The sequence below is a fragment of the Gopherus evgoodei genome, chromosome 2, assembly GCF_007399415.2.
Source record: "Gopherus evgoodei ecotype Sinaloan lineage chromosome 2, rGopEvg1_v1.p, whole genome shotgun sequence".
Taxonomy (NCBI): domain Eukaryota; kingdom Metazoa; phylum Chordata; order Testudines; family Testudinidae; genus Gopherus; species Gopherus evgoodei.
The window spans coordinates 296,866,208-296,888,357 of NC_044323.1; the positions used below are offsets into that span (position 1 = coordinate 296,866,208).

General features: G+C 62.7%; 1 protein-coding gene across 1 annotated transcript in view; it reads left to right on the forward strand.

Annotated features, from left to right (window-relative positions):
* BOP1 (BOP1 ribosomal biogenesis factor) overlaps positions 1–22,150 on the forward strand; it is a 99,711-nt gene that overhangs the window by 76,126 nt on the left and 1,435 nt on the right. Inside the window, exons 4-14 of the mRNA XM_030554049.1 lie at positions 6,350–6,504; positions 7,359–7,476; positions 7,789–7,890; positions 7,991–8,203; positions 15,901–16,062; positions 16,345–16,425; positions 17,844–17,913; positions 19,474–19,606; positions 20,077–20,257; positions 21,135–21,423; positions 21,890–21,974. Of these exons, the coding sequence (XP_030409909.1) occupies positions 6,350–6,504; positions 7,359–7,476; positions 7,789–7,890; positions 7,991–8,203; positions 15,901–16,062; positions 16,345–16,425; positions 17,844–17,913; positions 19,474–19,606; positions 20,077–20,257; positions 21,135–21,423; positions 21,890–21,974 (1,589 nt within the window). The remainder of the gene's footprint in view (positions 1–6,349; positions 6,505–7,358; positions 7,477–7,788; positions 7,891–7,990; positions 8,204–15,900; positions 16,063–16,344; positions 16,426–17,843; positions 17,914–19,473; positions 19,607–20,076; positions 20,258–21,134; positions 21,424–21,889; positions 21,975–22,150) is intronic.

Here is a 22,150-nt window from a genome sequence, read left to right on the forward strand (position 1 = left end):
ATGGCCATTACCCCAGCAAGCACCCCCTCCTGTTGGGCAGCCGCCAGGTCTGTCTAGCCCCCTTCTTGCCCCGATGCTGAGCGTTGTTCTGAAGGGCAGGGCCCGTTCAGCCCCTTCCCGGGATCCTGTTTTCCTCTCGACTGTCTGGTCCTGCAGCCTTGAGAGCCAGGCCTGTGGGCTGTCCGTGGCTGAGCGCTCACCCCGTCCCCTCTCTCCTCCACGTGGACCGGATATTTTCAAGAAAATGCTGTGAAAAGATTCTTTCCTACGACGCTTTCCAGCTGCCAGGAATGTGCGTCTAGGAATGCCTGGGCCCGTCCAAGAACAACTTCCAGCCGTGAGGCTGAGTGACGGCAGCCTCACGCAGGGGCTGCCGGCCGCTCCGCTCGCTCAGGGAGGTGATGTGTTAACTACACAGGACACGGCCGGGGCCATCGGAGAGTGAGCGCTCGCTACCGCTGGCTGCAGGACCTGCTCGTTAGAGGGATGTTCCAGTCCCAGCACTGCCGGGGCAGATCCACTCAGCTAGTGCGAAATGGGGTTTAGAATGGTTAGCAACACGCAGCTGGGGGGGGGGGGTGTTACAGCTTGGCTGCACCCCTGGAGCCAACTCCTTAACACACCCACATGCGTCTGCCTCTGCATCTCTGGCCTGTGCGCCGGGTCTGAAGCACCGTCACACAGCTTGAGATGCAGCATGTCGTGCTGGCCCCTTTCCGCCCAGAGGCTTTGCCTCTTCAGCCAAGGAGAAGGCGTCTGCATCGCGGAACTTGGGGCCATGCGGGGCCCCTTCAGTCTGTTACCCACCTCCACTTCCAGGGGCAGGGATCCTCCAGCTCTGCCTGAGCCTGGTCATTCTGGTCTGTGCACCGTAAACGCCACGCACTGCTTAAAGCTCTGGGGGAGGGGAAGTGGTCCCAGAATGGGCCAGCATGACGCGTAGGGAGGGTAGACGGTGCTGTGGGCTAGGACAGGGCTGCAGGTCAGCAAGGACACGCACTGGGGCTGGTCTGTGAAACCCCTCACTCATCTGTGGGGCCAGGAGAACACTGGGACCATGGGGCTCCTCCTGGGAGAGGAGGAACTCCCGATATGTAGATTTTAATGTTCGAAGGGACTGTTATGATCTTGTCTGACCTGCTGGCCAGAGAACTCCCCCCGTGTCTCCTGCCTCCAGCCCGTCCATCACTCCTGCCTGGCCTAGAGCAGATGGTCTAGGAAGAGATGCCCAGGCTGGATTTTCAAACTCCAGGTGGTGGAGAATCCATCGTGCCCTCGGTGAACTCTTCCAGTGGCCCTCGCTGTTACAAATCTGCATCTCGTTTCCAATCTGAGTTTTTCACCTTCAGCTTCCAGCCCCTGGATTTTCAGCCAGGCTAAGGAGCCACCTGCTGTTGGAAATCCCTTGCGAGTTGGTGCTTGTGGACCATGATCATGTCACCTCTCGAGATTCTCTGGGATAAGCTACACAGACTGGGCGAGATCAGGCTTGCCTTGGCTCCGTTCTCCAGCTCAGCTTCACCACATCCTCCAGGGAGATTCAGTTTCACTCTTTGCTGAGGTCACTTTGGCCCCTTTGGGATCCTCCCTGCCTACTCTGAGGCAGATACGCGTTTAGCAATCTCTCTGCCTGAGTCTCAGCCCCTGATTTCATCTGCTGCCTGGGGTTAGATGCGCTCCCAGATTCCCATCTCGACCTGCAGGGAGTAGATGGCTTTGCCCTTGCACCTCCCAGTGCAATGTGCTGGCACCTCTGTAATCTCATCCTTTGAGAGGACAATAGTTCAAATCCACCTGAGCCGGGCGCTCTTCTTGGCCTGTCCAGCTGCTTCCCAGAAGCCTGCGAACCAGAACCATGGCCAGCCATCGACGGGGCATGTCACCACCGCGTGTGCAGCTCCTTCGAACGTGCTGGAGTCCTGGAACGCTGCAGTGGCCATGCTGCCCTGCCTGGCGGCTGCCTCCAGTTCAGACACACCAGTGAGATCTCCCCGGGGCAGATACCCCTGGGTGTGCTGGACCCCAGGATCATCTGGGTCTCACTGCACCAGCTGCAGGGCACATTGCCCAGCTTATCCCTCCACCAGGAAACAGCCAGCGACTGCCTTGGCCAAGGAACGACAGGTCCTGGCTCCCAGCGTGGCAGCAGGCCACTGTTCATTTGGTTCTGGCGTTGAGGTCTGGGTCCGAGGACCTTCCCCGGGAGCTGCTGGTGGCAAGTGCTGCTGTGTCGTTGATCCAGGGCCCTCTGCTCTGAGACCCCCCACCACCAGAGGCCAGGGGGAGCCAGAATGGGCACAGGGCCCTCTGGTGCCCCCATCACTGTCTGCAAGCAGCATGGCCAGGCCGCTGAAGAGGATGATGCTGGCTGGTGAGCTGGAGCTGCCGCTGCTATTGTTGTGCACACGGACCCTGGAGAGCCTGTTTCCTCTCACCTGCCCCAGCCCAGATAGCCCAGAGCATGAGGGTGGGCAGTGTAACACCCACTGTCTCTGCTCCCCTCAAAGCCGTTGTTTCTTCCTGCGTGCGCAGCAGGCGGCGGCTCCCGTGGCCCAGCCGTTCCTGAGTGGGAAATGCCTGGCCGAGTCCCAGTGGGGCCGGAGCACGTCCGGTGCTGACGTGTGCACGGAGCGTGATGGATGTGGCCCCAAGGGCTGCTGCTCTGCCTCCACGGGGCCCCTGGCCTCTTTCCTGGGGAGGCTTTGTTGTGCTGCAGGTGTTTATGGGGACCAGATGGTGCAGCGGAGTGAGCGTGACCCCTGACTGCAGAGTGTGGGGCGCAGGTCACGTTCGCACCTTCCTCCCCGGGGCGGGGGGCGCGGGATTCAGCACTGTGCACCTGGGGAAGCCATGGAGTCTGCTCCTCAGCCCAGCCCGTTGACGCTCACTGGCCCCCTCCTTGCCTGTGCCCCATAGAGCCTGTGCCCTGCACGCCTGCGGGGCTTGGTCGTTAAACATCTTTGCTTTGCTCCCTCCTCCGAGAGCTGCTAATTGGGGGCTGGCTCTGCTCAACCCCAGCCCAGCCAAGTGCCTCGAGAGGGGCGAGCGGGAGCCACCGTTGACCCCGGGCCTGACCCAGTGTGGAGACACAATGAGTGGGTTGGAGGCAGGTCACAGCCATTGGCCTACTGTCTGTGGGGTGCTGTCCTGGGCTCCCTGCAATGACAGGGCACCAACCACATCCTCCCACTTCCCTCTCCTTTAGATGGTGCCAGCATGCGCTGCTCCCTGGACTGAGCAGCGTGGCTGCACAGCATGCTGGGGCCTGCAGTCTGTGTTCAGGACGAGGCCGGCCGGGGACCCCGGTGCGGCTGTCTGTGTTCTTGGTATGGTTAACTGTGCGTTCAGAGGAACGGCCAGGTGGGATCAGAGCCGAGGTGCAGCCAGCCTGGGCTCCAGGCTCTGACTGGGGCCAGCCCCAGGACCTGCAGAGAAAGGTGCAGGAGCCCCGCTGGAGCCGACGGACCCTCCCCCCACTGTGTGAGGGACGGGTGCTGGAACTTGTTTGGCTGACCAGCCCCAGCCCCTGCCCGTGTGCTAATGGGGATGACCCTGTGCTGTGGGTACGAGCACCGCACCCTGCATGGAAGGCGGCTCCGCTGCAGCCTGGCTATGGTTCCAATCAGGAAACCGTTAAGGCTTTTAAACTCTCCCTGGTGCGGTCAGCGAGGCGTGCCAGGTGCTTACCTTCATGTTGTTTCCACAGCAGGCAGCGGAAGGCTGGGAACGCTGTGCTGGCCGGGGGGGGGTTGCGGGCATATCTCCCCTAGGGATCCTTTGTTCTCCTCAAATCCATCGTGAGCAGGGATTGCTCTGCTCTGCTAATGACCATGGGCAGCATGGGAGCCCCTGGAGCCATCTGCAGCCTGCGGAGCCCTGGACTGGGCACCACATGCCCAGCATCTGCCCAGGGTCTTTGGCATGCTAGGGTTTGGGGTCTGGCTTCTCTGCTGGTAGCTTTGGGGCTGGTGGCTCTGTTCCCTCGCCCAGGGCTCAGCGTGTTGGAAGAACACGGCACCCATGGAGCACAGCATGGGGCAGCCGGGTGCACCAGTGGGTCACAGCTGGGATTTGCTGCACGTCTGCTGGGGGGGCACAGAATGGCTTCAGTTTCTGGAGAGTCTCTGCTGGGCATAGGACCCTTCTCCGTGCCCATTCCCGTGCAGGGCAGGGCAAGCCGGCTGGGGCGAAGGGGTGGGGACTGGCTGGGGAGAGCGGAGCCGGAGGGTGTGCCAGCTGCAGGGGAAATGATGCCCCAGGTGTTTGCTGAGAGGTGAAGCCCACAGGCAGGAGCCTTTCCTAGGGGGCTCATCCCTGTCTGCACCTGTGTCGGCTGCAGGAGTTTCTGCCATGGAGGGTGCTGATGCCGCGGCCGGCTGTTTCTGAAGCGTGCACTGGGGCGCCTGAGCTTTGCCCAGCTTAAGGTCACCTTGGCAAGCTCCCAGCTCTCCCTGGGCTGTCAAATGCAGTCACAGTCGTCTCTGTGACCCCGCAGCCTGTCGAGCCGATAGGGCCCCGCAGGCCTTGCACCATCTTGACCACGGTTTCTCAAGTCAGGCCCCACCAAAGGAGAGAAGCGAACCTTGGTCTCCTCCCAGGCAGAGCAGAGCGCTGACCTGCTGCCAGCCGTGCGGGTCGCTGGGGTGGAGGCGGGGGCTGGGTGCCATAGCACGTGGACTGAAGGAGGAGGACCCCCCCTCCAAGCAGGTCTCCAGCCCCGCGGTGTGCTCTGGCGTTCCCCGACCCCCCCTCCAAGCAGGTATCCAGCCCCACGGTGTGCTCTGGCGTTCCCCGACCCCCCCTCCAAGCAGGTCTCCTTCCCCGCGGTGTGCTCTGGCATTCCCCAACCCCCCTCCAAGCAGGTATCCAGCCCTGCGATGTGCTCTGGCGTTCCCCGACCCCCCCCTCCAAGCAGGTCTCCTTCCCCGCGGTGTGCTCTGGCGTTCCCCGACCCCCCCTCCAAGCAGGTCTCCTTCCCCGCGGTGTGCAACAGTGCTGCAGCGTGGCCACATCTAACACCACTTGCAGCGCTGGTTGCTGTAAGTGTGGCCACTCTGCAGCGCTGGCCCTATACAGCTGTACTAATACAGCTGTAACAACCAGTGCTGCAAAATTGTAGATGTAGACATGGCCTCAGCCAGCCAGTAGAACAGAAGGTTTATTAGACGCCAGGAACACAGTCCACACCAGGGCTTGTCAGCATAAACAGGGCCCCCTTAGTCAGGTCCTTATGGGTAGTAGGGAACTTAGCCCCCAACCTCGGGGTTCTCTACAGTTCCCCAGCCAGCAGCCCCTCCTTTCTGGCCTTTTCCTCTTTCCCGTGCCAGGAGGTCACCTGACCTCTTTGTTCTCCCCCACCTTTAGCATCCCCTTGCAGAGGGGAGGGGCCTGGCCATTAGTTGCCAGGAGACCCAGAGTGTCAGCCATTTATGCACACTGGCCCTTTGCTCTGCAACAATCTCACCCCCTAGAGACAAGAAATGCACAGGGGAAACTGAGGCACCCACACAGTATTCGGAGGAAACATTAGGAACAGTCCCACTTCATCAGACTTAGTAAACTGGGCGCAGGCAGACAATACGTGTTTTAATCTGGCTAAATGTCAGTGTACCCTCTGGAGACGGTGCAGGCCGTACTTCCAGGATGGAGGGCACTATCCTGGGAAGCAGTGACTGAAAGATTTTGGGATGGGCTGATGGATTATCAGCTCCCAGAGTGACCCTGTGGCCAAAAGGGCTAATGGGATCCTCGAATGCATTAATGGGAGACTCTCGCGTAGGAGCGGAGAGGTTATTGTACTGCTGTACCGGGCCCTGGGGCGAGCGCTGCTGGGATCCTGGATCCAGTTCTGGTGCCCACAATACAAGGCTGGTGATAAATTCACGGGGGTGCAGAGAAGAGTCCCAGGAATGATTAACTGGTTCGAAAACCTGCCTCCGAGCGAGCACTTAGATGTCAGGAGCTGCGTCTGTTTTGCTTGGCTAGGAGCTGGGTACGAGGTGACTAGGTCAGTCTGTACATACCTGCGTGGGGAACACACCTTTAATAGTGGACTCTTCGGGTTAGCAGAGAGAGGTCTGCCCTGCTCCAGTGGCGGGAAGCCGATGCTAGACACGTTCACACTGGAAGGGAGGTGTAGGTTTTTAATAGTGAGCGTCATTAACCCTTGGAACGCCTTACTGGGTCAGGGTGGATTCTCCGTGGCGGGCAGAGTTTAGCGTTCCTAACAGCTCGGTCCTAGGAGTGGTCTGGGGGCGGGTCTCTGGCCTCGCTAGCTGGGAGGTCTGACTGAGACCCGCTAGGAAGGAGCCCCGTGCAAGCTCACTGCCCGCCATCTGTCCCGCTGCAGGACGTGCGGAACACGGTGGGCAACATCCCCATGGAGTGGTACCAGGACTACCCGCACGTCGGCTACGACCTGGACGGCAAGAGGATCTACAAGCCGATCCGCACCAAGGACGAGCTGGACAAGTTCCTGGACAAGATGGAGAACCCCGATTACTGGTGAAGGGCTGGGGTTCCCCTGCTTCCCCCAGGAATGCCCCGAGTTCCAGGCCAGGGGCACGACCACTCCCACTGCCCCAGCCTGGGGTCGTGCTCCCAGGCAGGACAAAGGCCTGTGCATCCCCCTCTCCAAACCCTGGGCAGCCCCAGCACGTGTTTCTGCCTGCCTGGTGTCTGAAGCCTGCTGCCCCAGGAAAGCTCGGCACCCTGCTGTGTTCGGAGCCCACGGGGCGACTGTTCAGCTTTCCGCTGGCTTCTGTCTGTGTCCTCCCCGAGCAAGGGCTCCAGGCTGCTCCGCAGCTCGCCCGCTGCCGCCCCAGTGCCCCGTGCGAGGAAGGCAGGCGCTCTCTGGGCCACACGCATCGCAGCAGTGAACCCAGAGCACTCTCTCTCACACCCCATGCTGGCCAGGGGTTGGATCCCTGGGCTCTCTGCCGTGGCTTTCCGGCCGCTCTCCCCCTGCGGTCAGAGCGGCACAACCTGAAGAATGAACTCTGCCTGCACCCTCCGAGCCCTCTGTGCACTTGGGGGGAGCCAGAGTCCCGCCATTGCCCACGTGGGCCCTGCCCCCTCCCACTCACTCCCAGCCAGCGCAGGCCTGACGAAGGGGCCAGGTCTGCAGCCTCGCTTCCTGCCCCTGCCCTGGCGAAGCCAGCTCGGGGAGGGGGGCTCTGTTGGCACTTCTGCGGGGGCTGCCGGCAAGGAGTCGGTTCGAGGACATGGGAAGGGGGCTCACCTCCTGCAGGCCAGCACCGAGATCAGCTTTGGGAGTGGAGCGCCCTCCGGATGGGTCTCACAGGGATAGACCCACGCGGCAGCCCAGTCCTCGCCCCTCACATGTTGCTCTCCCTCAGGCGCACGGTGCAGGACAAGCTGACAGGGGTGGACGTGAGGCTGACAGACGAGCAGGTGGAGCTGGTGCAGCGGCTGCAGAAAGGGCAATTCGGAGACGTGCACCTCAACCCCTATGAGGTAGGGGACCCTGCTGCCGCCTCTGGGGCTGGGCATGTGTGGGGCTCCCTCCCCTCCCCAGGGTCACCACCTCCCCAGGGGTTCCTTCCCCTCACCTCACAGCTTCCACCTCCCAGGCCAGGCCTGTGTGGGCCCCCTCTCCTCCCCTTTCCCCATGGCCGCCACCTCCAGGCTGGTTGTGCGACGCGTCTCCCTTGCAGCGTGTTGCCCTCCTGCCTTCCCAGGCTGGACGGGGACCCAGTGGGCCAAGGGAAGGAGCTGGGCTGATCCCTGCTCAGAGAGCCGGAGTGACCCCTCGCTCTCCTTTCCCAGCCAGCCGTCGACTTCTTCAGCAGCCAGGTGATGATCCACCCGGTGACAAACCGCCCGGCTGACAAGCGCAGCTTCATCCCTTCGCTCCTGGAGAAGGAGAAGGTAAGAGCCTGTCAGTGCCAGCTGCCCCCAGAGCTGGGCCCCCAGCCAGGACCCCCGAATCCTGGTGCTGACCCATCTGTCGTCTCTCCCTGCTCGGCAGGTCTCCAAGCTGGTCCATGCCATCAAGATGGGCTGGATCAAACCTCGCAAGCCCAAGGAGGACACGCCCAGCTACTATGACCTCTGGGCCCAGGAGGACCCCAACTCCATCCTGGGGCGCCACAAGATGCACGTGCCGGCCCCAAAGCTGCGGCTGCCGGGTCACGAGGAGTCATACAACCCCCCGCCCGAGTACCTGCTGAGCGAGGAGGAGGTGAGGGGCGAGGGGGTGGGGGGCTGTGTGGGGATATTGGGGGGCTCATGGAGCTATGGAGGGTGCACTCTGTGTGGGGGGATGTCACGGAGTCACCGGGTGATGCTCTGGAACTGCTCCCCACCAAGCCAGTCAGGACTTTGGGGAGCCTCCTCTCCCTTGGAGCAGACTTGTTCAGGGCAAGAAGCTCACACAGCTTCACCACCTGGGTCTCTCCTTGGAGCATTCAGCATCCTCTGCCCCTCCGTGCGCTTCCCACAGCGAGTCCACCCCAGCGGGGTCCTGGGGAAGCCACAGGGTCCTGCACCCCCACGTTGCAGTCAGACGTGACTCTCAGCCAGCCAGTAAAACAGAGGTTCTTCTTCGAGTGATTGCTCATATCCATTCCAGTTAGGTGTACGCGCCGCGCGTGCACATTCGTCGGAAAACTTTTACCCTAGCAACTCAGTGGGCCGGCAGGTCGCCCCCTAGAGTGGCGCCACCATGGCGCTCCATATATACTCCTGCCGGCCCACTCGCTCCTCAGTTCCTTCTTACCGCCCGTGTCGGTCGTTGGAACAGTGGAGCGCGGCTTAGCTGACCTCCACTTCCCTAGCTACTCGTTTTCTCGTATATAATTATGCAGTTATAACACTTTTATATATATATTTGTATGGTTATACGTGTTTCTTTGCTAACATGGTTAGTTTAGTTAGCGGGGTTCAGGAAGTAGCCCTTCCATGAGCCCAGTGCCGGAGCCATGCATGGCTCACCCGGTTTTAAAAGGGGCCCGGCTTGCCAGAAGCCGCGGCCGAAGAGAGATCTACATGACTCCTGTTTGAAGTGCCTCAGGGAATCACACTTAACAGATAAGTGCCCCATTTGCAAGGCTTTTAAGCCGAGAACAAAAAGGTGCGGGACTTTCACTTATCCCTCCACCTTGGGCGCCGAGCGATGTTCAAGCGGCGGGCAGAAGCGCCTCCTCGGCACCGGACCCCGCCGGTACCACCAAGGCCTTTCGGCACCGACCGTCGCCGGCACCGATGTCGACTCGGCACCGCTCCCTTCTTCCGAGGTCGAGAGAGTCTACGATTCCTGCTGGTGCCTGGCAGCTCCCCGGCACGCGCCGTGGTTGAGCCCCTTGCTCCCGCTACTTCCGTGCCACCTGCATCGCAGCCAGAGAGCTCGCCTAAGTTGCGTTATCCGGCACCGTCACCTGCAGAGGCACCGATGACTTCGGCTCCGTCGATTCCAGTCCCCCAGGACCATGGAATCCGGTGCCTGGCAGCTCCCCGGCTCGCGCCGTGGTAGAGCTTACTGCTCCTGCTGCTTCTGTGCCAGCTGCACCACAGCTAGACAGCTCGTCTAAGATGGCTCGCCCGGCACCGCCGACGTCGGCACCGTCGATCCCGGTCCCACGAGGGCCGTAGAATCCGGTGCCTGACGGCTCCCCGGCACGCGCCGTGGTTGAGCGTATTGCTCCTGCTGCTTCCGTGCCAGCGGCACCGCAGCCAGAGGGCTCGTCTACGTCGGATCGCCCGGCACCGACACCTGCTGCGGCACCGATGGCGTCGGCACCGTCGATCCCGGTCCCACAAGGGCCGTAGAATCCGGTGCCTGACGGCTCCCCGGCACGCGCCGTGGTTGAGCGTATTGCTCCTGCTGCTTCCGTGCCAGTGGCACCGCAGCCAGAGGGCTCGTCTACGTCGGATCGCCCGGCACCGACACCTGCTGCGGCACCGATGGCGTCGGCACCGTCGATCCCGGTCCCACAAGGGCCGTAGAATCCGGTGCCTGACGGCTCCCCGGCACGCGCCGTGGTTGAGCGTATTGCTCCTGCTGCTTCCGTGCCAACGGCACCGCAGCCAGAGAGCTCGTCTACGTCGGATCGCCCGGCACCGACACCTGCTGCGGCACCGATGGCGTCGGCACCGTCGATCCCGGTCCCACAAGGGCCGTAGAATCCGGTGCCTGACGGCTCCCCGGCACGCGCCGTGGTTGAGCGTATTGCTCCTGCTGCTTCCGTGCCAACGGCACCGCAGCCAGAGAGCTCGTCTACGTCGGATCGCCCGGCACCGACACCTGCTGCGGCACCGATGACGTCGGCACCATCGATCCCGGTCCCGCAAGGGCAGTAGTATCCGGTGCCTGACGGCTCCCCGGCACGCGCCGTGGTCGAGCTAATGCTCCGGCTGCTTCCGTGCCAACGGCACCGCGGCCAGAGGGCTAGTCTAAGTCGGATCGCCCGGCACCGACACCTGCTGCGGCACCGATGACGTCGGCACCGTCGATCCCGGTCCCGCAAGGGCCGTAGAATCCGGTGCCTGATGGCTCCCCGGCACGCGCCGTGGTTGAGCTCCTGCTCCGGCTGCTTCCATGCCAACCGAAGCCTCTGAGGCACCGACAACATCGGCACCGTCGATTCCAGTCCCACAAGGGCTATCGAATCCGGTGCCCGACGGCTCCCCGGCACGCGCCGTGGTTGAGCGTATTACTCCCGCTGCTTCAGTGCTGACGGCACCGCAGCCAGACAGCTTATCTAAATCGGTTCGCCCGGCACCGGCTCCTACCGAAGCTCTGATGACCTCGGTACCGTGGATCCCGGCCCCACGAGGGCCATCGAATCCGGTGCCTGACAGCTCCCCAGTACGCACTGTGGTTGAGCCTGCTGTTCCCTGCACGCCGGAGATGTTACCAACGGCGAGGGCTCTCAGTGCCATGACAGAGTCAGTGCTGCCTGACCCGGGCACCGCCGGTACGGGTAATACAGTCTCTTCAAGGGACTGTCCCCTGTCAGTACAGCAGAGCGGCACCGTTCATGATCACGGTCCCGCAGACACTCCAAGTCCTGTCGGCACGCCGGACACCACTGGCAGTCCCGGTGCTGTTTTCCTCGGTACTGGTCACACTCGCTGCACCGGTCGGTATCCCGTTCGCCGACCCGCTATCGGCACCGTTCCGACATCTGGCACCGGGGCAGGTACCTTGACTCCTGTAGCTCTTCTCCGAGCCTCGAGATCTCGGTCGACCTCCCAACACCGTTCTGGTTGCGGGTCTGGATCTCGTTCCAGGTACCGATACGCCTCCCGATGCCGGTCCCCGGTGCCGAGTTGGGCAAGGTCCGAGTGAGTCAGAGACTCGGCCCATGCCTTCTTTTAGTACCTCCATGGCCGTCCGGACACGCATCCGTGTCAGCCCATATGCGCAGATTTTATGCTCAGGACCACGATCCTGATATGATGGCCAGCGGGCGCCAGCCCCGAAGCAGAAAGAGCCTTGGCGAATGCAAGGTGTACTCTGCAGGGGCCCTGCACCTCTGGGTAGCAAAGCAACAAGCCTTGCTTAGCTGCGATAATTATAGCACCTGGGTGGAGGAGTTTCTCCCTCGAACCTCCCACCTGGAGTTCGCTGCCGTCTTGGAGGACGGGGGAAAGAATTTACCCTTTGTTGGTAAAGGCATCTTCGCGGCAGAGACAGCCCCAGACTGCGAAGCCTGCTGGACAATAGGGTCCTAATGCGTCTCAGCATGTATACGCCAGCGACAAAACGCAGGCCTTTATGGCCCCAGCCGCCATACTCTGTGCCTAGCCAGAGGCAGAACTCTGGAAAACGGCAAGGCCAAGGTGGTTGCAGACAAACGTCAGGCCCCCTAAAAAGCCAAAGTCAAGGTCCCTCGCAATTACCACTGGGACCAAAGACGGACCTTCCAAGGTTCGCCGGAGGGCGGTGTACCAGTCGCAGGACGGGATCCCGATCCCGTTTTCTCCTGGCATGGCCCCAGTTACTTTCAGATCGCTGGGTCCTGCGCACGATGGAGCATAGGTACCACCTTTAATTTGCTCCAGCCCTGTCCCCCTTCAGCGGACGAAAGGGGCAAGGGGTTTTACTCCCGTTATGCCCTAGTCCCCCACTCGAACACAGGTCTCAGACCTCCCTGGTCCTACATGGACTCAACCGGTTTAGGATAAGGTTGAAGTTCTACATGGTATCCCTGGGAACCATTATTCCATCCTTGCCTCCTGGGGGCTACTATGCCGCCCTGGATAGGAAGGACGCGTACTTTCGCAGTGCCATCTTCCCTCCACACGGGAGATGCTTCCGCTTTATAGCCAGCGGTGAATACTCCCGGTTTACGGCCATAGTCGCCGCCTTCCGTCGCGGATGTCGGATATGCGTTTTTCCGTATCTGGACGATTCGCTTATCCGAGGAGACTCTGAGACACAAACCGCTCAGCCTTGGGCATCGTCACGGTCTTATTCACAGATCAAGGCCTGATGATTACTATAGAGCAATCCACTCTGGTTCCCACGCAGAGGTTGGGCTTCCTAGGGGCTATCCTGGTCTCCTACCTAGCCGGAGCCTGCTTATCACAACTGCGGTTTTAGGCGAGGGCAACAATCATCTGAGGTCTGAAGGCTTTCCCAACGACCTCAGCTCGCTCTTGTCTCAGTCTCCTGGGTCCATGGTTGCCCGCAAGTTTGTAACCAAACACGCCAAGCTCCGCCTCCGTCCTCTCCAAGTCCGGCCCACCTCGGCGTACCGCTTGGTCAGGGAGCCAATGGTCATGGTAGTCACCGTTCCCTCGAACGTCTTAGGCTCCCTAGAGTGGTGGCTAACTCCCTCCTTGGTGTGGACAGGGATGCGGTTTCATCCGCCCCAGCCCTCACTGCCCCTGACGGCGGACGCATCATCTCTCTGCTCGAGTGCTCATGGTCGCCTCCGAGCTTAAGGCCTTTGGTCTTCTAAGAAGCTGGCATTCCTCGTTAATGCCCCAAAAATGAGAGTAGTCCGCCTGGCATGCCAGGGGTTCCAGCGGCAGCTGCGAGGCCGTTGTATCTCGGTGTTTACAGCCAACACAAGGGCCAGGTGCTTCATAAGTATTCAGGGGGGATATAGTCCTCCCCCCTTTTTTGTCAGGAGGCCATCCATTTCCGGGTCTTTTGCATGGCCCACTCGATGGAGCTGGCGACGTCCTTTCTCCCAGGCGTTCGGAACGTCTTAACTCTTTGACTCAGCAGGTTTTTCCTGTCTTACGAGTGATCACTCTGCCCCATGTGAGGCGTCCCGCTTTCCGGAAGTGGAGATGTTTCCTCACACAGACCTGTTCGCTCACCGCGAGAGCAGGAAATGCCAGGTGTTCTGCTCCTTCCAAGGTCTCTCCTCGGAATCGATCTTGGACGCATTCCTGATGCCGTGGAACGGCCAACTGCATTATGCCTCCCCACTGTTCCCGCTGGTTCGTTACGTCCTGCTCAAACTCCGCAGGGGCAGAGCGTGCATCATCATGATCACTCCAGAGTGGTCCAGGCAGCACTGACATACCACGTTGCTCGGCCTGTCAGCCCAGACCTCATCACTCAGGGCAATGACAGGCTTCGTCACTCGGACCTGCAGCCTCTTTGCCTCACGGTGGCTCCTGCGTACCTGAGTCGGGGTGACAGGCAGCCTTCCACCTGGTCAACGTACCGAGCCAGGTGGAAGCGTTTCCTTTACAGCTGCAGTACGCTCGATCTTGCTCCTGCTGAGGTCTCGATCCCCTCTATTTGGCCTGCCTCTGGCCTTCAGCGGCAGGATCTGGCGGTATCATCGCTGAGGACACTCTCAGTGGCCATCCCTACCTTCCAGCAGGCTAAGATGGACGTTCAGTGTCCCACGCTCTATGGGTTCGAGGTCCCTCAAGGGCTTGGAGCGCTTGCACCCTCGGGTGCGCCGCCCAGCCCCGCCCTGGGACCTCAACCTAGTCTTGGCCAGACGGGTCTCTGAGATCAGAGCTCTTACGAAGGTTCCACAAAGACAAGGTGCAGTTGTGACCGCACCCGGCTTTCCTCCCTAAGGTGTTTTGGCCTTTCATGTTACCCACAGCTCAACGCAATGGGCATAACCGTTGCACTCCTTGGACATCTGTGGAGTGCTCGCATTATATTGTGCTGACAGAATCATTTCCTAAGGTGCCCCAGCTCTGCCCCGGTAGCGGGCCAAAGGGAGGGCTTGCTTGTTTTCCTCTCAGAGGATCTCATCTGGGGTGATGGCGGACATCCCCACTTGTTATGATTTGGCTCATATTTCCCCAAGCCACATCACCGTGCATTCTACCAGGGCTCAGGCTTCATCTGCCGCCTTGCTGGCTCGTGTTTCTACCCACGAGACCTGTCGCGAAGCTCCATTGGTCCTCGGTCCTTACCTTTGCTTCGCAGTATGCCCTGGTTCAGCAGTCAAGAGAGGCTGTAGCCTCTGGCTCAGCAGTTTTATTCTGCCACATTTCACTCCGACCCCACCGCCTTTGTAAGGCTTGGGATTCACCTAACTGGAATGGAAATGAGCAATCACTCGAAGAAGAAAAGACGGTTACTCACCTTTGTAACTGTTGTTCTTCGAGATGTGTTGCTCATATCCATTCCACACCCGCCCTCCTTCCCCACTGTCGGAGTAGCCGGCAAGAAGGAACTGAGGAGTGGGTGGGCCGGCAGGAGTATATATGGAGCGCCATGGTGGCGCCACTCTAGGGGGCGACCTGCCGGCCCACTGAGTTGCTAGGGTAAAAGTTTTCCGACGAATGTGCACGCGCGGCGCGTACACCTAACTGGAATGGATATGAGCAACACATCTCGAAGAACAACAGTTACAAAGGTGAGTAACCGTCTTTTTATTCGATAACAGGAACAGGGTCTAACACAGAGCTTGTAGATACAGCGAACTGGACCCCTCGGCTGGGTCCATTCTGGGGGGCAGTGAGCCAGACCCCAACATCTGCACTTCACTCCTCGTCCCCAGCCAGCTCCAGATTAACAACCCCCCCCAGCCCCTCCTCTCTGCTCAGCCCCTTTCCCGGGCCAGGAGGTCACCTGATCTCTTTGTCTCCAACACCTTCAGCTGGCACCTTTGCAGAGGAGGGGCCCAGGCCATCAGTTGCTAGGAGACAGAGGGTCAGGCATTTAGGTGCACTGGCCCTTTGCTCTGCCAGATACTTAAGAACTGCCATGGGGACACTGAGGCACCAACACAGTATTCAGAGAAAACATTAAGAACTTTCCCAGTTCGTCACAGGGGAGCTCTAGGGGGTGCTGCAGGCAGATTTGGCATGGACGAAATTCAATATAGATGAGTGCAAAGGCACAGCTACCCAGTGGGGAGGGTTCGGGGTGACACTGAGCATGACCCAGCATTGGGGTGCAGCTGTGAAAAGGGCTAATGTCCTTCTGGGGTGCACACGCGGGAGGTCACTATCCCGCTCTGCGCAGCACTAGGCTGGGGATCAGCTGTTCTCCGGGGCCGCTGAGGGTAGGACAGGAGGTATCGGGCTGAACCTGCAGCAGGAGAGGTTTAGGTTAGAGATTAGGAACCGGCTGGGGAGTTAAGCTCTGGAACAGGCGGCCCGGGGGGGCTGTGGGGTCCCCGTCACTGGCTGGACAAACCCCTGTCAGGGCTGGTCTAGGGTTCCTCAGCCCTGCCCCACCACGGGGGGCTGGCGTCCATGGCCCCTCGAGGTCCCTCCCAGCCCCACATTTCTGTGATTCTGTGGCTAGTGTGGGGAGCAGTTCTCTGGGCCGGGATCCTTGGCGCTGCCATGGGCTTGGTTCCCAGGCTCAGACATTCCCTCTGCCCCTGGCAGCTGGGCTCTGGGCACCTGGGGCCCCCCCGGGGAGGGGATGGAAAGCGGGTCCCCTGTCCCCGGAGAGGTGTCTGGTTTGGGCGCCGGCTGCTGACCTTTGCCCTGCAGAAGCTGGCCTGGGCGCAGCAGGAGGCCGCGGAGCGGAAGCTGAACTTCCTGCCCCAGCAGTACCGGTGCCTGCGTGCGGTGCCAGCCTACGCTCGCTTCATCCATGAGCGCTTCGAGCGCTGCCTCGACCTCTACCTGTGCCCGCGCCAGAGGAAGATGAGGGTGAGTGTGGGGGGGGCGACTTGGGCACCCTAGGCCACTGGCCCAGCAGAGCCAAGGGTGGGAAATCCACCTCACGCGCCACACACACAGACAGCTCACCGAGCTCTGCAGTGCTGCCCCTTACAGAGAGCTGTCGCCCTGGGGCCATGTGGGTGCCCAGCTGATGGAGTGGGATGCAGCAGGCCAGCAACAGTGTCCCCTGGCCATAGCCTGCTGCCCGGCACACCCCGGTGGGGCAATCCTGTGCCCCCTGTGCACTACACAGGCTTGCTTCTCTTGCAGGTGAACGTGGACCCGGAAGACCTGATTCCCAAGCTGCCGAAGCCGCGGGACCTGCAGCCGTTCCCCACCACGCAGGCCCTGGTAATGCTGTGTGGTGTGTTCAGGGCTGCATGAGCAGGGGGAGGGGGCATGCGGAGGAGAACAGATACCAGGGTGGGGCTGGGAGTGAAGGAGGCTGACGGGTCTTAGTTAAGCTGGAAAGAAAAGCTCGGAAGGGGGCCGTGAGATCTGTTGGGAGCCTCCATCCCCATCCCAAAACACAGGGCTTAAGGGGGCACATAGAGACCTGGGCAGCTGTGGAACTCCCTGCTGCAGGACGCAATCTAGACATCCCATCACTAGGTATATAGGGGAGAATAACCTTGACTCCTGACATTAGGAATGGGACACACAGTAAGACAGCAAATATCGTATTGCCCCATCTCAATCTCTGGTGCGCCCACACCATGAATACTGCGTGCAGGTCGGTTGCCCCACCATAAAAGAGAGAGATTAGAATAGGTAAAAGTAGAGATTAGGGGCATGGAACAGCTTCCATATGAGGAGAGATTATAAAACTGGGATTTTTCAGCTTGGAAAAGAGACGACTGGGGGGGGATGGGATAGAGGTGTATAAAATCATAGCTGTTGTGGAGAAATTGAAGAATGAAGTGTTATTTACTCCTTCACGTAACACAAGAGCCAGGGGTCACCCAATACATTTAACAGGCAGCAGGTTTAACGCAAACCTAAGGCAGTATTTCGTCACCCAACGCACCGTCAACCTGTGGAACTCGCTGCCAGGGGACATTGTGAGGCCAAAAGTATAACGGTTCCAAAAAGGCAAGTTCCTGGAGGATTGGTCCCTCAATGGCTATTAGCCGGGATCGGCAGGGACACAACCCCCTGCTCTGGGTGTCCCTAAACCTGACAGCCAGAAGCTTGGACCAGGCGTCACTTGATAAGTGCTCTGGTCTGTCCATTCCCCCTGGTGCTCTGGCACCAGCCCCAGCCAGAAGATGGGACCTGAGGCTAGCTGGACTGTTGGTAGGGCCCGGTCTGATGTTCCTATGGACCCGCACCTGCCCTGAGGTTGGGTGTGGCCTGGGGCATCGTCCTCTGAGCAAGAGAAGGGATGTGCTGCGCCCGGGACAGACGCCGTGGGTGGCCAGCAGCAGTCACAGCTCTCAAACCCCACCGTGGGCCTGTCCGTTGCTCTCCAGCCTCCCCCACTGCGCTGCCATGGCCCTGGCTCATCTCTGCCCCGGGGCAGGAGGCTGGAGCAGCCTGAGCTGAGCTGGGGCCGGACACTGGAGCAGCCTGAGTGGAGCTGCTAGCCCTGGTGTCAGCGTCCTGGTGCCCCCGCAGCTGCCCAAGCCCATTAGCCGGGGGAGAAGGGCACCTGGAGGCCCCAGGCGCCATGCCAGGGCTCATTCCCTTGTGTGCAGGGGGGTCCCGGGCAAGCTGAACGCCAGGAAGTGGCACTGGCGGCTCCTCACCTGTCTCATTGTCTCCACCAGGTCTACTGTGGGCACACCGGCCTCGTGCGCTGCCTCAGCATCTCCCCCAGCGGGCAGTGGTTGGTGTCAGGTAAGCTCTCTGTGCCCGGGGAGGGCACCCGGCCGGCCCAGAGCCACACAGACCCCTCAGTGCTGGGATGGGGCGAAGGGCGGCACCCAGCAGCCTGCGCTCCTCCGCCTGTGCCTGTCACGGCTCTGCGTGTCCCCGAGGAGCAGCCGCCTCCCTGCCCCCCGGGCTCTCCCGCGGCACTGCTGCGGGTTGGGGCTGGCTGGAAGGAGAGGCCTGGGCAGCCACGTGAGCCACAGTGGGGATTCAATCCCAGGCACCCACTCCGGCTGCCCAGTGACTCGCGTCTGGAGTGCAGAGTTCCCCTGGGCACAAGGCAGGTGCCAGCAATAGGACTGCCGCCCCGTCCCAGCGCATGCTCATGGCAATCCCTGGTCCCCATAAACCATTCTGGGGGGGTTTCCAGCCGCTTCTGGCACCTCCCCAGGCAGCGGGGAGTGGGCTGGCACGCAGGGCATTGGGAGCAGAGGGCAGGCTCTGGCGGCTCCGGGCTGGCAGCTCCCGCCGGGTGGCCCATGCGCCATCAGGAGTTCCACAACCGCTGGATTCCTGGCCACAGGCTGGGAAAGTGACTGAGATCTGGCGTTAAAAATAACCCCATGAGCCTGGGGGGGGGGGGAGCTGTCCCTCTCCCTTCACACCCAGCCCTGGCCCTGTCTCTCTGCATGGGCCCAGGAGCAAACCAGCCTGCACCAGCCAGGACAGCAGCTGCTCCGGGGTGCTCGCCCCTCACGGCCTGGCCGGCTCCAGGCCCCAGTGCGGCGCCGCAGGGGGGTGCTCAGCGGGGCGCTCGCCCCTCACGGCCTGGCCGGCTCCAGGCCCCGGCACGGTGCCGCAGGGGGGCGGCTCAGTGGGGCGCTCGCCCCTCACAGCCTGGCCAGCTCCGGGCCCCAGCACGGCACTGCAGGGGGGGTGCTCAGCGGGGCGCTCGCCCCTCACGGCCTGGCCGGCTCCGGGCCCCAGCACCGCGCCGCAGGGGGGCGGCTCAGTGGGGCGCTCGCCCCTCACGGCCTGGCCGGCTCCGGGCCCCAGCACCGCGCCGCAGGGGGGCGGCTCAGCGGAGCGCTCGCCCCTCACGGCCTGACCGGCTCCGGGCCCCAGCACGGCGCCACAGGGGGGGTGCTCAGCGGGGCACTCGCCCCTCGCGGCCTGGCCGGCTCCGGGCCCCAGCATGGCGACGCAGGGGGGGTGCTCAGCGGGGCGCTCGCCCCTCACGGCCTGACCGGCTCCGGGCCGCAGCGCGGTGCCGCGCCGCGCCGCAGGGGGGCGGCTCAGCGGGGTGCTCGTCCCGGGTCCATGGTGACCCACTCGCCCTTCTGGGAGCCGGGGGCGCTGAGCTGCTCCTCGAGCGACTGGAAGTGGCCTTGCCCAGGGTGGTGCCAAGGACTTGATGGGAGCTCGCCATGTTCTGGCCCCGGCCCAGCCCAGTTGGTCCTAGCTGCCCCTGCGGGCGGAGACGGGTGGACTGACGCCCCGCTGAGCCCTCCCCCACCGCCTGCCTGGGCACGGGACGGGGCCTGGCCCCTGCCTCTTCGGGGACCCACCCGCTGGCCTGTCCCGCAGGCTCCGATGATGGCACGGTGCGGTTCTGGGAGGTGAGCAGCGCCCGCTGCATGAAAACTCTCCCGGTGGAGGGCGTGGTGAAGAGCATCGCCTGGAATCCCAACCCCGCCGTCTGCCTGGTGGCCGTGGCTGTGTGAGTGACCCCCCGTCCCGTCTCGACGCTGTGTGACCCCCCCCCACACCATATCTCCTCTGTGTGACACTCCCCAGCCCTGTGACCCCATCCCATCTCGTCACTGTGACCCTTCCCAGCCCTGTGACCCCATCCCATCTCGTCGCTGTGACCCTCCCCACCGCATCTCGTCTGTGTGACACCCCCAGCCCTGTGACACCCCCATCTCATTGCTGTCTGACACCCCCCCATCCCATCTCATCGCTGTGTGCCCCCCTCAGGCATCGCTTGCCGTCTGCCTGGCCGGGGCCCCAGGGTGCAGCTGGATTTCAGAGCTCTTGGGGGCAGAGGTCGGAGACTGGCCAGGCCCCCAGGGCGCAGCACCGGGTTCCCCTTCCCACGGGCCGTGGCTGGGGCTGTCCCGGGAGCACACAGGGCGAGGAGGCAGGCCAGGCCCTGTCCCCGGTTCTGACCTGCAGCGCCCCCTGCAGGGAGCAGTCCGTCCTGCTGGTGAACCCTGGCCTCGGGGACAAGCTGTTGTACGGGGCCACGGACCAACTGATCGAGGCCTACAAGCCACCGGAGGAGGAGCGGCTGCAGCCCGTCACCTGGGCTGTGGCGGCCGGCGCGGAGCACAGCAGGGGTGTCCGTCTGATCATCCGGCACGGGAAGGTACGGAGGGTCCTGGGGGCCTGGAACGGGGTGGGAACTCTTCCCAGCACCTCTTGGGGGGGTGTTGTTCCCCACGTGCTGGGTCCCCGTCACCTAGCCTGGCTTGCTTGGGTTCCGCCGGCGGCCACGTTCCCCGGGGGTCCAAGCGCCTGGGCCCAGAGCGTCTCAGGGTCTGACCCACGTTCCCCGGGTGTCCGAGTGCCCCTACCCGGAGCCCCCCAGGGCCTGAGCCACATTCCCCGGGAGTCCGAGGGCCCGGAGCACCCAAGGGCCTGACCCACATTCCCCCGGGGGGTTCTGAGCACCCCTGCCTGGAGCACCCCAGGGCCTGAGCTGTGTTCTCCGGGGGTCCGAGTGGCCCCTGCCCGCAGCTCCCCAGGGCTTCAGCTGCGTTCCCCGAGGGGTCTGAGCGGACGGGCCCGGAGCACCCCAGGGTCTGACCCACGTTCCCCGGTGGGGCTGAGCGCCCAGGCCCAGAGCACCCGAGGACCTGACCCACGACGCCCCCGGGGGGGTCCAAGTGGCCCTTGCCCGGAGCACCCCAGGGCCTGACCCACATTCCCCCGGGGGGCTGAGCGCCCGGGCCTGGAGCACCTGAAGGCCTGACCCTTGTTCCCCCGGGGGCGTCTGAGTGGATGGGCCTCGAGCACCCCAGGGCCTGACCCATGTTACCCGGGGGTCCGAACGCCTCTGCCTGGAGCACCCCAGGGCCTGAGCCACGTTCCCTGGGGGGTCCGAGTGCCCCTGCCTGGAGCACCCCAGGGCCTGAGCCACACAAAGACCCCTGCCCACCCTGACACGCCCCATCCCCCAGCCCAGCGGCGCGGCTCCCCGTGGCCCCAGGCAGCAGCTGACGTCTGGCCGTGCCGCTCCGCAGCCCGTGAAGCAGGTGACCTGGCACCCCCGAGGCGACTACCTGGCCAGCGTCCTGGCTGACGACAGCCACACACAGGTGCTGATCCACCAGGCCAGCAAGCGCTGGAGCCAGAGCCCCTTTCGCCGGAGCAAGGGGCAGGTGCAGTGCGTCCTCTTCCACCCGCTGCGGCCTTTCTTCTTCGTGGCCACGCAGCGCTACGTCCGCCTCTACAACCTGCTCAAGCAGGAGCTCGCCAAGAAGCTGCTGACCAACTGCAAGTGGGTGTCCAGCATGGCCATCCACCCCGCAGGTATGTGGGGCCCGGCAGCCGGTCTGGGCGCGGCCCCTGCCTTCCCTGGGCTGGGGGTGGGTGTCCCGAGGGCCTGGCCCAGCCCCAGCAAGAGATGGGGCCTGTCCATCCGGCCGAGACGAGCTCCTTTGCCCAGCTGCGGCCAGGCTGTGGAGGGCAGTTAAGGGGGGGCAGCTCCTATAGGATGGGGAGTGGCAGGAGGATCGTGTTCCCTCAGCCACGGGGCCACAGTCAGTTGTGGGGGACACATTGGGGGGGGAGCCTGGTGTCAGAGGGGTGCAGTGCTGTTCTGGGGGGCCCTGGTGTCGGGCAGGGGGCAAAATGTTGTGGTGGGGTTCCCAGTGTTGGGGGGAGACACTGCTGCAGAGGAACATTGTCAGGGGGCCTAGGGGGCTGGTGTGTGCAACACCCCTGCAGGGGCCGTGGCTGCTGGCAGCACCCTGCTCACCCCCCTTCCCTCTGGCAGGAGACAACCTGATCTGTGGGAGCTACGACAGCAAACTGGCCTGGTTCGACCTGGACCTGTCCACCAAGCCCTACCGGGTGCTGAGGTGAGCGTGCTCCCCATCTCCGCCCACTTGCCCCACAGCTCCCCCCTCTCCGCTCGCTCACCCGCCCCACAGCTCCCCCCTCTCCGCCTGCCCTGCAGCTCCGCCTCTCCACCCTCCTGCCTGCCCCTCGGCTGCCCTTCTCTGCCCGCCCACAGCTCCCCCTGCCTGCCTACCTG